Source organism: Bombyx mandarina, chromosome 07, assembly GCF_030267445.1.
Source record: "Bombyx mandarina strain Sakado chromosome 07, ASM3026744v2".
Lineage (NCBI taxonomy): Eukaryota > Metazoa > Arthropoda > Insecta > Lepidoptera > Bombycidae > Bombyx > Bombyx mandarina.
The window spans coordinates 792412-806003 of record NC_143214.1 but is presented as its reverse complement, the minus strand read 5'-3'; the positions used below and the strand labels follow the sequence as shown (position 1 = coordinate 806003).

General features: G+C 38.7%; 1 protein-coding gene across 1 annotated transcript; it reads right to left on the bottom strand.

Moving 5' to 3' along the window:
• Window positions 1–255: 255 nt before the first annotated feature.
• LOC114247050 (uncharacterized) lies at window positions 256–10913 on the bottom strand. Its single transcript, XM_028179859.2, has 5 exons — window positions 10790–10913; window positions 10654–10705; window positions 8111–8607; window positions 2272–2475; window positions 256–653 (listed from the first exon to the last, which is right to left on the bottom strand). The coding sequence occupies exons 2-5, from the start codon at window positions 10685–10687 to the stop codon at window positions 471–473; spliced, it is 918 nt and encodes a 305-aa protein (XP_028035660.2). The 5' UTR covers window positions 10688–10705; window positions 10790–10913; the 3' UTR covers window positions 256–470.
• Window positions 10914–13592: the final 2679 nt, after the last annotated feature.

Genomic DNA, 13592 nt, shown 5'->3' with positions numbered 1-13592 from the left:
CAGCGATTATAAATAACTTCTTTTATAAAAGTAAAAAAATATATGTTACAAAACATATCGTATCACAAGATCTAAATTACAACAACGACATTGTATTTACATCTAATTAATCTACCTAACCCAATTATAGTAGGTACATGAATATCTTAAAGAGATGGAATAAATAAATTTTTAAGATATTTTGTTCTACTCTAATTGTTTTTTTTATATTACGGCGTTTACAAGTTTTTTGACTTAAAAATTACTAACGATGACATTTGATGTTTAAGTTTTGCATTTCCAATTACATATTAAACTTTTCTTTTCTTTAATTCTTTAAAAAAAATCTACATAGGTTAAAACAAATACATAAAGAGATCTAACCTACGTCATTACGAAATTTGCATAATACCAACGTTAAAAACTAAACTGTCAATCTGTCAAAAAATGTATAACCGCCGTAATAGGTTATAGCACCTAAAACCTTATTGCTACTGGTGTTGGTAGTCCGACTCTGAGTAGTACTCCTGGCTGTCCTGCCCGGGGGCTACCTTGTACTCCTTTTGGTTCGTACCTTCGTGTGAGGCGTCGTGGTGCTGCCCGGATCCAAGACCAGCGGCTGCCGCTTTGGCTGCAGCCTCCGCAGCGTTTGCCTGGGCTTGTTGTGCCGCGGCCTATTGAATTGAATTAATTCGATGCGTTAATGTCGCATAACTATAAACACTCATTTTCAATATACATACTTTTTGAATAAATTATCGTCTTTTATTTATTCAAACCAATCTAATAAAGTCGGTTTTCGTGAAATGCGGCAAACAACAGTAAATAAATGGTAAAAGAGTTGAGATTTTCATGTTGGCTAAATTGAATACAGAAGTAATATTAGGTATGTACAATATTCAGCCTTTGACTTATGGAAGTTAAAAATAAATATTTTTTTCGAAATGTCACTATTTGTCAAAATGTGTCAAGCTTTTATTCAAATTCTGCCCAGTTCATTGCAATTAAACTCTAATTATCCATATTGCATAAGGTGTACATATAACTGAAAGAAAATAATTAACATGAACAAAATAATTTATTAAACATTCGAATCCAGAAAGAAACAGTTGAACAATAGAAAACCTTAAGTAAATTATATAAAGTGCAATTTTTACTTTAGAAAAATATTGAAATCTGTATATCCTCTACAACGTACATCCTTGTTGCCATCTTTGACTCCTGTTTTTAAAAATAATTGTGCTTAAATTTAATGAAAGAACTTAGGTATCTCTGCTTAGCTTTTTTTTTTTTTTTTATGATTGAAGGATTACTGGTGGCCCGGAGGCCTTTCCAGTTTCACCAGGACAGATGGGCGAGCAAAGGCTCAGCCAGGAGGGGAGCTCTGCTTAGCTATCTACTGCTTAGAGGTGTACTTATGCTGTTGCTAATTTCATAGGCTGACCGACGTTTACATGTTTATTTTGCTTCTCTATTTAAAACACACTATGACGGTCTCCCGATGAGAAAATTTCGTTTATGTACTAGCGTCACTGTATTCAAGAACTTCTCCGACTCTCTTTTTCTTTCTTTACCTTATTGCTGATAGCCTGAATTCTAACTAGGGCTAGCGCAGGCCGGTGAGCTCACAGGCTAAGCTTGAGAGAATCGCTATCATTGGCCCTAGCAAAATCGGTGTACCGGATCAGAATCATGACCCACTGAGAACATCCTCCAAGAAACTAGAGAAGACAGTGTCTATGGGCTAGGTTGCGCGTCGAATTCAACATTCGACGGGAATGGCCACCAGTGATTGAGTGCTTAAAAGCACCTAGAGTGGATCGGAAGGATAGGACATGCTTAAGGCGACGGCAGCTTTCGTCCCTTCGATCGGAGATGCAAGGGGAGCGATTAAGGCATCCAAGAAAAAAGGATTATCGTGTCGCGCTTCTTTTTCGAAGAAGGGCTCTCCTTCGTCTTCTCACTGGCGCTTTTTTTTCTACCTATGCTGATAGCCTTGATAGGCTATTTCAGCTTCGCCCTAACGTGTGTAGGTCAGCTCACGGGGCTCAAGCCGGAGTGTTGCTAACACTGACCCTAGCAAGAGCAGTGCTTCGCAGAATCTACCACCGGATCGGAAACGCGACCCACTGAGAAGATCCGGCGAGAATCTCAGTGGGCTGTGTCTGTGGGTTCATTCGCTTGTCGAGCCCTTCGTCGCAAGCGACAGGTTCGACGAGGACGGTGACCGGGAAGGCGCTAATAAGACATGTCACTAACAAAGATTTGTGCTTAATTTGGCTTTTGACATACCTGGGCCTTTCTAGCAGCCGACTGCGTTGCCTCGAAGTCTATTCTGACTCCGTGCAACTGGTCCTGGAGAGTGTGGAGCCTCTGCCTTGCAGCTCCAACCATAGCAGTCTGAGCTCCCAATTCACCTGCCGCCTGGGAGGCCGCTTCGTTGGCGTTCTCTGATGTTGCTTGGGCTGCGTTCAGGGCTGCTTGGATCACGTTCACCTGGAAGGAAAATGATAGTTTTTTTAACATGCACTTGTTGAGGTTACAACGATAGCACCCGCAATAAGGTTTGACTTCGAGTAGCGTTTGTAAAACTTATACCAAATCCCTGGTATTCATAGTAATGAAAAAAGAGCACATGTTACGCCACCCCCACATTTTTTTTATTGCTTAGATAGGTGGACGAGCTCACATCCCACCTGGTGTTAAGTGGTCACTGGAGCCCATAGACATCTACGACGTAAATGCGCCACCCACCTTGAGATATGAGTTCTAAGGTCTTAAGTATAGTTACGACGGCTGCCCCACCCTTCAAACCGAAACGCATTACTGCTTCACGGCAGAAATAGGCAGGGCGGTGGTACTTACCCGCGCGGACTCACAAGAGGTTCTACCACCAGTAATGACGCAAATTATAATTTTGCGGGTTTGATTTTTATTACACGATGTTATTCCTTCACCATGGAAGTCAATCGTGAACATTTGTTGAGTACGTATTTCATTAGAAAAATTGGTACCCGTCTGCAGGATTCGAACACCGGTGTATTGCTAGATACGAATGCACCGGACGTCTAATCCTTTAGGCCACGACGACTTTGACTTCTTGGTACCAAAATCCCCTCTCAGCGTGCAGTAGAAGTAGGGAAGATTCGTATTTACAACAGACATTGTAAAAACGGAAACAGACAAATTGAAAGCAACAAGACTATCACTATTCAAGTTATTGTCCAACAAATAATTGGCAATTGTGAAGACAAAAAATGACCTCTATTAAAATACACAAAAACGTCTTATAGTGGCAATTACACAAAACGAATTACCCACTGTGTAAATATCTATACAAACATTAGTAATTGGAGCGTGACAATTGATATAATTAAAATAAAACTGACCTAAACAAAAAGAAAAGTTCACGAATCAGTGATTTCTAATATTAAAAATGTTTTAATTAGAATTTAGCCGGTGTTAGTTTGACAACTGGGAATTGGACCTAATATGACATAGACATTGACACATGACAACGAAGACCAAATTGTTTTGAAACAACAGAGAGAGTCGGCATATTATTTGGCAAAACACAGGTACGTATAGTAATCGGTATCAACGCCCAGACTCACAGTCTTAATAGGTAAATAATGTGTTTACTCGTAATCTAGAAGGTCATAACTCCTGTGCGTTTCGACTCATAGCTGAAGATAGCCGATAAACTTGAGACATCCACGTCAAATCACTTTCACGATGTGATAATTAATGTTATGGTAGGCAGCTGCTGGGCGGTGCCCTAGGCATTGCTGACGTCTATGAGCGACTGTAACCACTTATCTTCAGGTGGGCCGTATGCTCGTCTGTCTACGGTTGCAATAAAAACAAAGATGTGTGGTGTCGTGGGACACCGGATTGGAACGAAATTCCTTATTATAAAAATATTAATTTTAAGTTCTATTCGAGGTATAACGGAAATAAAACTGGAGGTTTCGCAACAACCCACGGTCATTCGGTAACGTGCGAACTTATTGTGGTACACTTCATTCATTGGTTGTTTGCATTAGAGTTAGTGTATTGCGCAAACGAACGCTCTGAGATCGTGGTCAATTAGTGATAAAAAAATGTGTTATTTTTTGTACGTTATTACAAAGTTAAGTCGTACACTGTGTACATTACTAATAAAAATCTGACGTTACGGACGCTTTTTCCCGATTAGGGTACCCCTCCGCATCGTCCCATAAGGAACTTCGTTCCAAAAACTATACTTGAGACCTTAGAACTTATATCTCAAGGTGGGTGGCGCATTTACGTTGTGGATGTCTATGGGCTCCAGTAACCACTTAACACCAGATGGGCTGTGAGCTCGTCCTCACATCGAAGCAATAAAAAAAATAAAAAAACTAATGTGCTAAGGCTAATTGAAAATGACGGCGAGTCGTGCGCTTGTCTGACCGCCAATAGAATAATATTTTCATAACATCGTTACAATAATGGTGGGATTACGAGAAAACTACTCGATTATCCAACAGTTACTGAATATCCAATTTACCGAGCGACCTTTTTTGAAATCTTTTTTATGGTTATGAAACATTCATGATAAGTAGTAATAAAAATCCTTCTGTTTCAAAAATTAAGACCAGAATTTTTTTTGGTATAAAATTTTGTTTACATTAAATCACGTGACGCCATTTTTAATTTCGTTATGTTACTGAAATAAAATAAATTACCAAACCTTAAATAAGATTTGTTTTCGTTAATTTTACGTTTATTATAATTTCAACATTATTAGTCACAGCGCCGATCTTTCTCAAGAATGCGAAATCGATTTTTTTTTACAGCTGACAAGACGTTTGTTACTAAATCGATCGATTGCGAATCGATTTGTGTGGAGTAGTGTTTTCGTCATCGATATGAAAAGGGAATCGACTTTTGTATTGAAAGGACATTTAAAATTTTCTTTTAATTACACCCATAATATAATTAGGTATAAAATTTGTTCATACAAATTAAATTATACCCGAGCATTTAACTTTCAAACACAATCAATAAGGATAATAATTAAGATATGAAGAAAACAATTAATATTCATGCTAATTTTTGGCAAGAATTTTTTTAAAAGAATTCAAATTTAATGATGTGATGTTTAATTTGAAATTGGCAAAAATATCAATAAATCAAAAATCCTTTAGTTTAATATTGTTTAAAGCCACGCTGCAACCTGAATTCGTCACGGTTTGGAGGATATAATAAATTAACATAATAGTATGTAACTTAGACGTATTAAATATAATAGTATGTAGTGTGAACCAGATAATAATGATCCCCATATAAACTTAGTTGAGGAATCGCCTCAACTGGGATCTATGCAACACTACTTTTAGATCTATTAATTAACAAGCTTACTTACACCCAATCAAACTGATTTCTATCACAGTAATAATTCATGATAATAAAATTCATGATACTTGAAAAATGATTGGCGATGACACACTGTATTCCGTTTAAATTGTTTGCAAATTTTAAAATACTATACTTCATCATCATCATCATCAGCCTGCGGCAGTCCACTGCTGGACATAGGCCTCCCTCAAAGCTCGCCACTGAACCCGATCTTCGGTTCTACGCATCGCAGTTACTGCCAGCTGCCTTGCGCAGGTCGTCGCACTCCAGAACACGTCTACCCCAACGGTTATCGGTTCTGCGACATATGTGACCAGCCCACTGCCACTTCAGCTTACTAACTCTGCGAGCTATATCGATATATTATACTTAACAGTGGCGTTTTCTAGGATAATAACATTTCGTTATTATAATAACGATAGTGAAAGTAAAATATTTGTGATATACAAACAGACGGCAATGAAAATTGTTAAGTGAGCAGACATTTTGCCGCGCGTCGTGACAAAATCGACTATCTGTCAATACCTATTTTATTACGATGCATCATATTTAATTTTCAAATCGATTTTTTCCGATTACTGCTACGTACATTATAGAAGGTTATTATTGAGTTTTCTTTGTATTTCTGTCCTGTAATCAATTTAAGTTACATAATATCTGTTCACCGATACAAAAAAAGAGCTCACTATTGCTACATAATCGATAGTAGATACTTTTGAATCTTACGCAAAGTGCTATTATAATTGGTTTCATTTTAAATTAAATGTCACATTTTTGTTGTGATAACATTTAATCTGATTGGTTTGATTATTTTGTTAACGATTTGTGCTTTTATTTTTCAGGGAAGTACCTGTTAATTACTTTCATTACTAACATTCTAACATACCATTGATCTTCATGCATGCTTACGATCCTGAATCAAATAGCACGCCCGATGCGTTCAAGAAACTAGCTCAAATGCTTCAATTATTATAAATCTTTAAATTTAAATTTTTGGACATATCACAATTTCTCTCAGAACGTGGACAAAAGTTCTCTTTTTAATTATTGTGCATATTAATAAATTATTATATTATAAATCTCGAATTGTATCTGTATGTTGAATTATTAGGATCCCTCTTTCCCTATCACACGTAAGACTACACAAACATGGAAGAAACCTGCAGTCCAGTGTGCTTAGTGCGAGTTATTTAACGTTCTCGATAGCGTAAAAGTTAACTCAAATTTGTATGCAGTTGGAACGTTTGCCTACGTTTGGCGCTAGGGGCGCTGTTCCAACTGCAAACAAATTTGAGTTACTTTTACGACATTGAGAACGTTAAATAACTCACACTAAGCATATTGAAAACTGTATGATACGACACGACGCGTCCGATAAAATTTAGCGAATATACTTAGCTTTTTTGTTCATTATTTCTTAAATGTTGTCGCCAAATTAACGTATTAGGATATAGTATTTTTTTTTATGATTGAAAGATTACTGGTGGCCCGGAGGCCTTTCCATTTTCACCAGGGCGGGTGGGCGAGCAAAGGCTCAGCCAGGAGGGGTAGGATTTGCTAACAACTGCGTGAGCACCTCCGAAGGAGACCTAACAACTCAAGAGCAACTGCTTCGCGAATGAATCTACTACCGGATCGGAATCGCGACCCGCTGAGAAGATCCGGCGAGAAACTCAGCGGGCTGATGCATGGGTTAGGTTGCACGTCGACCTCTTTGTCGAGTTCGACGAATACGGTTACCGGAGTTCCTAAGCCTGCTCCTAGTGATAAAAATGAAGGCGTCTAATGCAAAGGTTATTGGATCTGATGGATCCGTAAGGACGTGGATATAGTATAGTGGACTTGATTAGTTTTATATCCGTATTTGTAACGGAATCTTTCAAGGTAATGTTCATAAACTTCAATACGTTGGATTAACGAAAATTTGCTCACGAAGCAAAGAAAATGCGATATTTGTAATATACTGACCAAGAAAAAAAACGTTCTTTTTAGTTCGGCTTTCTAGTTATTAAGGTGTGTTTATTTTTAGTTTTTAAAGTACTTTTTTAAAAAAACTATGTTATTGTAAACAATATTCCCTCTCTTAACATAATCAACTTGCCTGATAAAATTACAAGTCCTTTTCAGAGTTCATTGAACTCAGAACATTCTTTAGGTTTTCATACTAAAACAACGAGAAAATAACGGATTAATATAACACAATTTGTTAGGGACTGTACATTAGATTCGCCCACGAGACTGCTGATCATGTTACTAACCCAGTCAAACTTTGCGAACGAATTGTAACCTCAAGTTACATCAACGTACATAACTGACTGATAAATATATGTTGTGATGACTATACCCGAAGGCAATGGTATTACAATCGACTAATATTGTCTTTATTAGTCGACTAGCCGTACCCGCTCGCTTCGCTGGGCATTTAAAATTAACATTATTATTTAATGTCATTATTATAAGGGAGTCCAATAAATATTAGCCTATCCATTAAGTACGTGTATTTTCTACATGGATACCAAGTTTCAAGTCAATCGGATGCGTGTTTCAGTAGTTATAACGGAACATCCGTAAAAACCACCGTAGATTTTTTTTATTGCCTTTGTAGGCAGACGAGCGGACGGCCCACCTAATGGTGAGTGGCTACCGTCGCCCATGGACTTCAATGCCAGGGGCAGAGCCAAGCCGCTACCTACCGCGTATATATATAAGTTTATAGATAAATCGTTTGATTTGTCAAAAGTCAACGTACCTGATGCATAGCTTGCTGCGCGGCCTGGGCGGCTGACTGGGCGGCTCTCTTGGCTTGTTGCAACTGCATTTCTTCACCTTGGAGCGCAACCTTGGCGTCCCTGACTTGCTGCTCTAATCCCGACAGGATGACCTGCTTTCCTGCCAACGCCGCCTGAGCAGTAGCACTAGCCTGCGCCGCGGACTGCGCGAGGGTATTCTTGGCCACATACGCCGCTTGATACGCCGCCGCGGCTTGGTTTCCAAGCGCTGTTTTCGCTTGATTCGCCGAACCGACAGCAATAGTTCTTAGACCACTTCCTCTGCTGTAACCTTTTTTGGTGTCGCCGCTTGTGGCTGCTTTGACGTCTTGGATGTAGGCGTCGTAGTGGCTGGCGGATTCTTGAGGCTCCTGGGCCTGCGCTTGCTGGGCGGAGCTGTCGTAATCGTACTCATATTCGGCGTGCTGTGGTGAATTATTCCGGGCCACTGGAGCTGCCGACGCCAAGTATAAGGTTCCTAAAGAAAAGATTAGAGTTTAAAACATCCGGGTAGAGTTTTTTTCTGGTTTCAATTATGAAACTACTATTGATTACAGTTTTAATAAAATAATTAACATTTTAGAACACTATTCTTGATACTACCTATTTTGAGATATCTCTGGCAAAAGCGATCAGTAAATTCATAAAGATGGTTGAAAGAAATCGTTTTCAGCTGTCTTGGTGAGCAAAATAAAAAGCTGAGTCTTCAGTTTTACGTTACAGCCGCAGGATCCACGTAGATATATAAATATTTTTTTTGCCATTTGACTTGTTACATTTTTACCGCGGTCTATTTATTATGCTAAACAGATTAATTATTAATTCCTAGCGTAGATCCAAGGACTTTACTTGACTAAGTTTAGTACTGTATTTAAACGACAGATTAACTGCTCCTTGATTTTATTTATTGCATAGGTGGGTGGAGCTAGAACAGACTGCCCAAGACCGATACAAATGGAAAAATTTGATTCGAGCCCTACACCCCAGCAGAGGGTAATAGGAAAGCATGATGATGATGATGATAGGTGGGTGGATGAACTCACAGCCGACCTGGTATTAAGTGGTCAACGGAGCCCATAGACATCTATAACGTAAATGCCCCCACCCACCTTGAGATATAAGTTCTAAGGTCTATATAGTTAAAACGGCTGCCCCACCCTTTAAACCGAAAGGCATTACTGCTTCACGAAATAGGCAGGAGGGTGGACTCACAAGAGGTCCTACCACCATTAAATTTGTGTAAAATAATTTTAGATCGACCTATAGTATTGAGATTTCAAATCAATCGCTATATGAATCTAAATAAAGGTAACTGGTGTTTGTAAAGGAATAGTCTCTAAGCAGTGGACGACTTAATACTTTAAATTATCTGTTTAGCTGCATTTTGGAGTTAGGTCTTAGAGTACAGTCAAACAATTGGTTTACCTTTGATCTGCTATAAATTGCTATTTTCTATTGGAGAGTATAGTGTATTCCAGAGCTATTAGTTCTCAATTTTAATTGACATAATTAAACAATAATCAACTGTTGTTTACAAAGCAGCGTGCGTAAAACTATCGCGAGACTATCATGCAAATGTTACATGACAGAAAAAAAAAAATAGCAAAGAAAGCAATTTTTATGTGCATCGATACGTGAAAATATATTCGTGTTAGGAAGGAACTAGTGTTAGTATTATACATAAACGCTTCCTTTGAAAACGTTATGTAAAAGTTATGTGTTTCTGTAGCACGCATCGGTTTTACGATGCTTTTACTGAAACTATTGTTGCATTGCTTACGCCGAATTAGAAACGAATCAAGTAAATTTACATTTTAATAATTGTTAATATGCGCATTAAGCTGCGGTAATTAATTGGGAGAAATACAATTGAAAATAATCATTAGGAACAGTGACAGGCTACATAAACCAGCAAGCTCCCAGAGCGGGATTCTATTTTTCGACGGCGGCAACATTGGCGGGCGTTAATTAATTCGGAGCAATACAATAAAAAATTATCATTATAGTGAATGATTTTCAAAGGGTTAATTAAAATGAATATTTCTAAATGCGCTCTGCTGGGCTGGACCAAAATGTTTTTTTTTTTTTAGGGTGATTCGGGGTTATATGTATTATAAAATAATTCAATAGAATTAACTTTTTTAAATTTAATAAACGAAAAACGAAATTTTATAGATTTCATAGTTTTTTTTAATTCTAAAATTTTTCCTTAACCCTTAAATTTGTCATAAAAAATTCCATTAGTATTTATTATTTATATCACATATAATTTTTATATAAACATGATTCGATTATTATTTTTGATGCAGCTTTAAATTTAATTTGCGTGATATTATTATTATATAGTAAAGCATTTATTATTTAAAAATTGAAAATCGGTTAACCTTAGATTTCTGATTTACATTTTTGTACTTAGTTTTGCCAAAAATCATCTTAAAATTCCTTTCAAATAGGATAACGAGCTAAGCTTCGTGTTTATCTATATGCTATATATCAATTATAATTGTTATTTTAAAAAACTCACCCATACAGAGCAGTAAAGTCCTAAAAGTCTTCATTGTTATACCCCAGTCGAACTGAAAACACATAAAAAAATTACACTAAAAATGTTTAACTTTTTTTGTTTTTTATCAAACCACATAATGCACAAAATGGCTGACCTTCCAATACTTTCACAAATAATTAATTGTTTTCGGTTTAGGTTCTGGGGTGCTGTGCCCCTCGCTCGGTCTGTGTAGCAATGTACCGATTCCCAGCAATCAGTTGTATTTATACTGCTTATTTCTTTACCAAAAGAACGAAGTTGATACCGAACAATATAGAGATGTTACAATGAAATTATTGTATCGTTTTTAAGATCACGATTTAATGATTTGTATTCCGTGCGGTGTCATTTTTGATTATTTAATCGATTGTGCCGAATCGATTTTTGTTGCGGAAATTTTGTTATTGTTTTATTATGTTCATACCGATGACATGATTTTATTTTGCTGCTTACTGAGTTTCTACTTAGTGTATTTTCAGTTGATAAAGATACACGGATGTACAAAAAATATGTAATATTAGCATTGTTTAGTTTGTCTAATTTCCTTCTAAGGCACACAAACGTACAGACTCAAATCCGACCCAGAGGACAGTGAAAGGATCATGTCTTGCCGGATCCTTTGTATCCACTCTCGGTACTTTTAGGCTCCACAAGCACCGGTCACCGTCCTCATTGAACTTGTCCGATCTGGTAGTAGAATCAGCGAAACACTGCTCATGCTAGGGGCAACGTTACCAATTCTCTCAGACTGAACCCCTGAACTCACCTATCTGTCTACGCGAAGCTGAAATAGCCCCTAGGCTACCAGCGAATAAGTACGAAAGAAAAAAGTGCAGACCCGCATAATCTTTTGACGCTATACATTGATTTCTCCAAAAAAATTATTAAATACCATAGCTATAGTAATTTATTAGTTGCATTTAAATATACCAGCATATATGAAGTGCGTTACTGAACATAACTCTTCGCGAACTTTGAAAGAGACTGGATCAGTTTGTTCTGGCAATATGGTGACATAGCAACCGCAATGCTGGACGCCCAACGACAAAATACTTTTCAGTTTGGCTTTTGAATTAATATACAGAAACTGTTCTTAACCACTTTTCTTCTAACTCTCCGCATCCGTAGTAAAGTATATTTATGAACTTAATTTCCCCGCTTATCCCTATAGTATCGTTTTGTTACCATTCCCAATGAAGATAAGCTGCTCAATAAAATGGCTTATGGGCAAAGCCAATAGCCCGTAAATTAATGTAGTCTCACTTCGATATCATATACATATAGGATAAGATATGAATGGGCAACAGCATGTAACACTCATTACCAAAATAGTGAAACTACTAGGATTGCTACTTGATAATACTATCCATACAGAAATATATTTAAGTAAATTTCAATACTTTATATTAATATGAAAGTGCTATTTTGAATTTTTATTAGCATCCCATCTATCAAACCTGAATACTTCATTGCTTCGCGGTAAAACTAACTGGGATGGTGTGGCCTTGCATTCCCACAGGTAGGTAAAGTAAAAGTTAAAAACATTTTTTTTTTAACAAAATGACTATTAACAACTCTATGTGACATCTCTGCATATTATTAGATTCCTGCATTGTAGAGATTGATCTCTTACGAATTTAATATTGATATTAAATTCGTAATACCCATTTCTGGAATACATTGTATTCCTGCTGATCACCTTCCAGATACTAAGCCGTAACTCTTATATATTGGCCTTTTTTTTTTTTTCGGGTAGAGGGCCGAACCTCCTACGAGGTCCCCGCGCAAAAGGGGCGCGCGGGGTATGTGAGACTCAACGATCTGCATGGTGTTGTGAGCAGACCGCGGGCCCAAGGATTTTAGGACCCACCCACTAAACGACTCCCCTGCACTCTTACACCCGACGTCCGATCCCCTCCGAGGTCAGAACCCGGATGAGGTAGGGGGGCTACCGCGGTCAACACTACAACCAGACGGCGCAACTCACCCCAAGGACGCCCAGCCGACGGAGCCTTCGAGGCGAATCGAAGGCTCTGAAACGTCAGCCGTCTCGGTACGGCAGCCCGTCGGGCCGCCCAGACGGTGCCGCTGGTGTCCCGGAATACCCCGCTGGACCAGAACCAGCCTGCCGGGTCGGGACGCGATACACCGTCGACCGGTCGCTCTATTCACTCCAAGGCAGCGCGCTAGAGTGCTTGTAGCGCGCCGCGCGGCCTCACCCCCTCAGGTCGCCCCTTGACCTTCACCGGGGGAAGGCCGCTACCTACAGGGGCCGGGACGTACGGGCGTATTCCCGCCTCCGGCCCCCGTTATATATTGGCCTACCCATAGTAACTTTTTTCTCACTGCTCTCGGTGGAATGGCTTTACAGGTTCACCAGGACTGATGAGGAAGCTCAACTGCCACTACCACTCAACGTTCACGTGCCCACGATTCATGTTTGGGGCGCAAATATCCAGGAGCGTACGTAAAGTGTTGTTAAATCTGAAGAAAGGTAGTAGAACATGTCTATTCTATTCTATCAGCCTACAGAAGTCCACTGATGAGCATAGGCCTCCCCCAAGCCTCACCGCAAAGATCGGTCCAGCGGATCCCCACGAACCTCAATAGGACTTCGGTCCATCTACGTCCATCTTGTGGGAGACCCACACTACGTCTTCCGGTACGCAGTCGCCATTCAAGAACTTTTATGCCCCGACGGCCATTCGTAGAACATTACAGACTTATATTACAATGTAACATTTTCTTTTTTAATAATAATAATATTTTATTCATTGGTTTATAATGTTAGAGGAAGACTGAAAGTGGCACCTGTGACAGAGAAGTTGAAAAGTGCGCGTTTGGTTTTTTTTTTTTTTATTGCTGAGATGGGTGGACGAGCTCACAGCCCACCTGGTGTTAAGTGGTTACTGGAGCCC

Excerpts from the sequence above, each read along its gene's own strand:
- LOC114247050 (XM_028179859.2), bottom strand. The coding sequence starts at position 10,687 with ATGAAGACTTTTAGGACTTTACTGCTCTGTATGG. Across the intron at positions 8,608-10,653 it reads GACTTTACTGCTCTGTATGG|GAACCTTATACTTGGCGTCG; the intron begins GTGAGTTTTTTA and ends TCTTTTCTTTAG. Across the intron at positions 654-2,271 it reads CGGCTGCTAGAAAGGCCCAG|GCCGCGGCACAACAAGCCCA; the intron begins GTATGTCAAAAG and ends TCAATTCAATAG.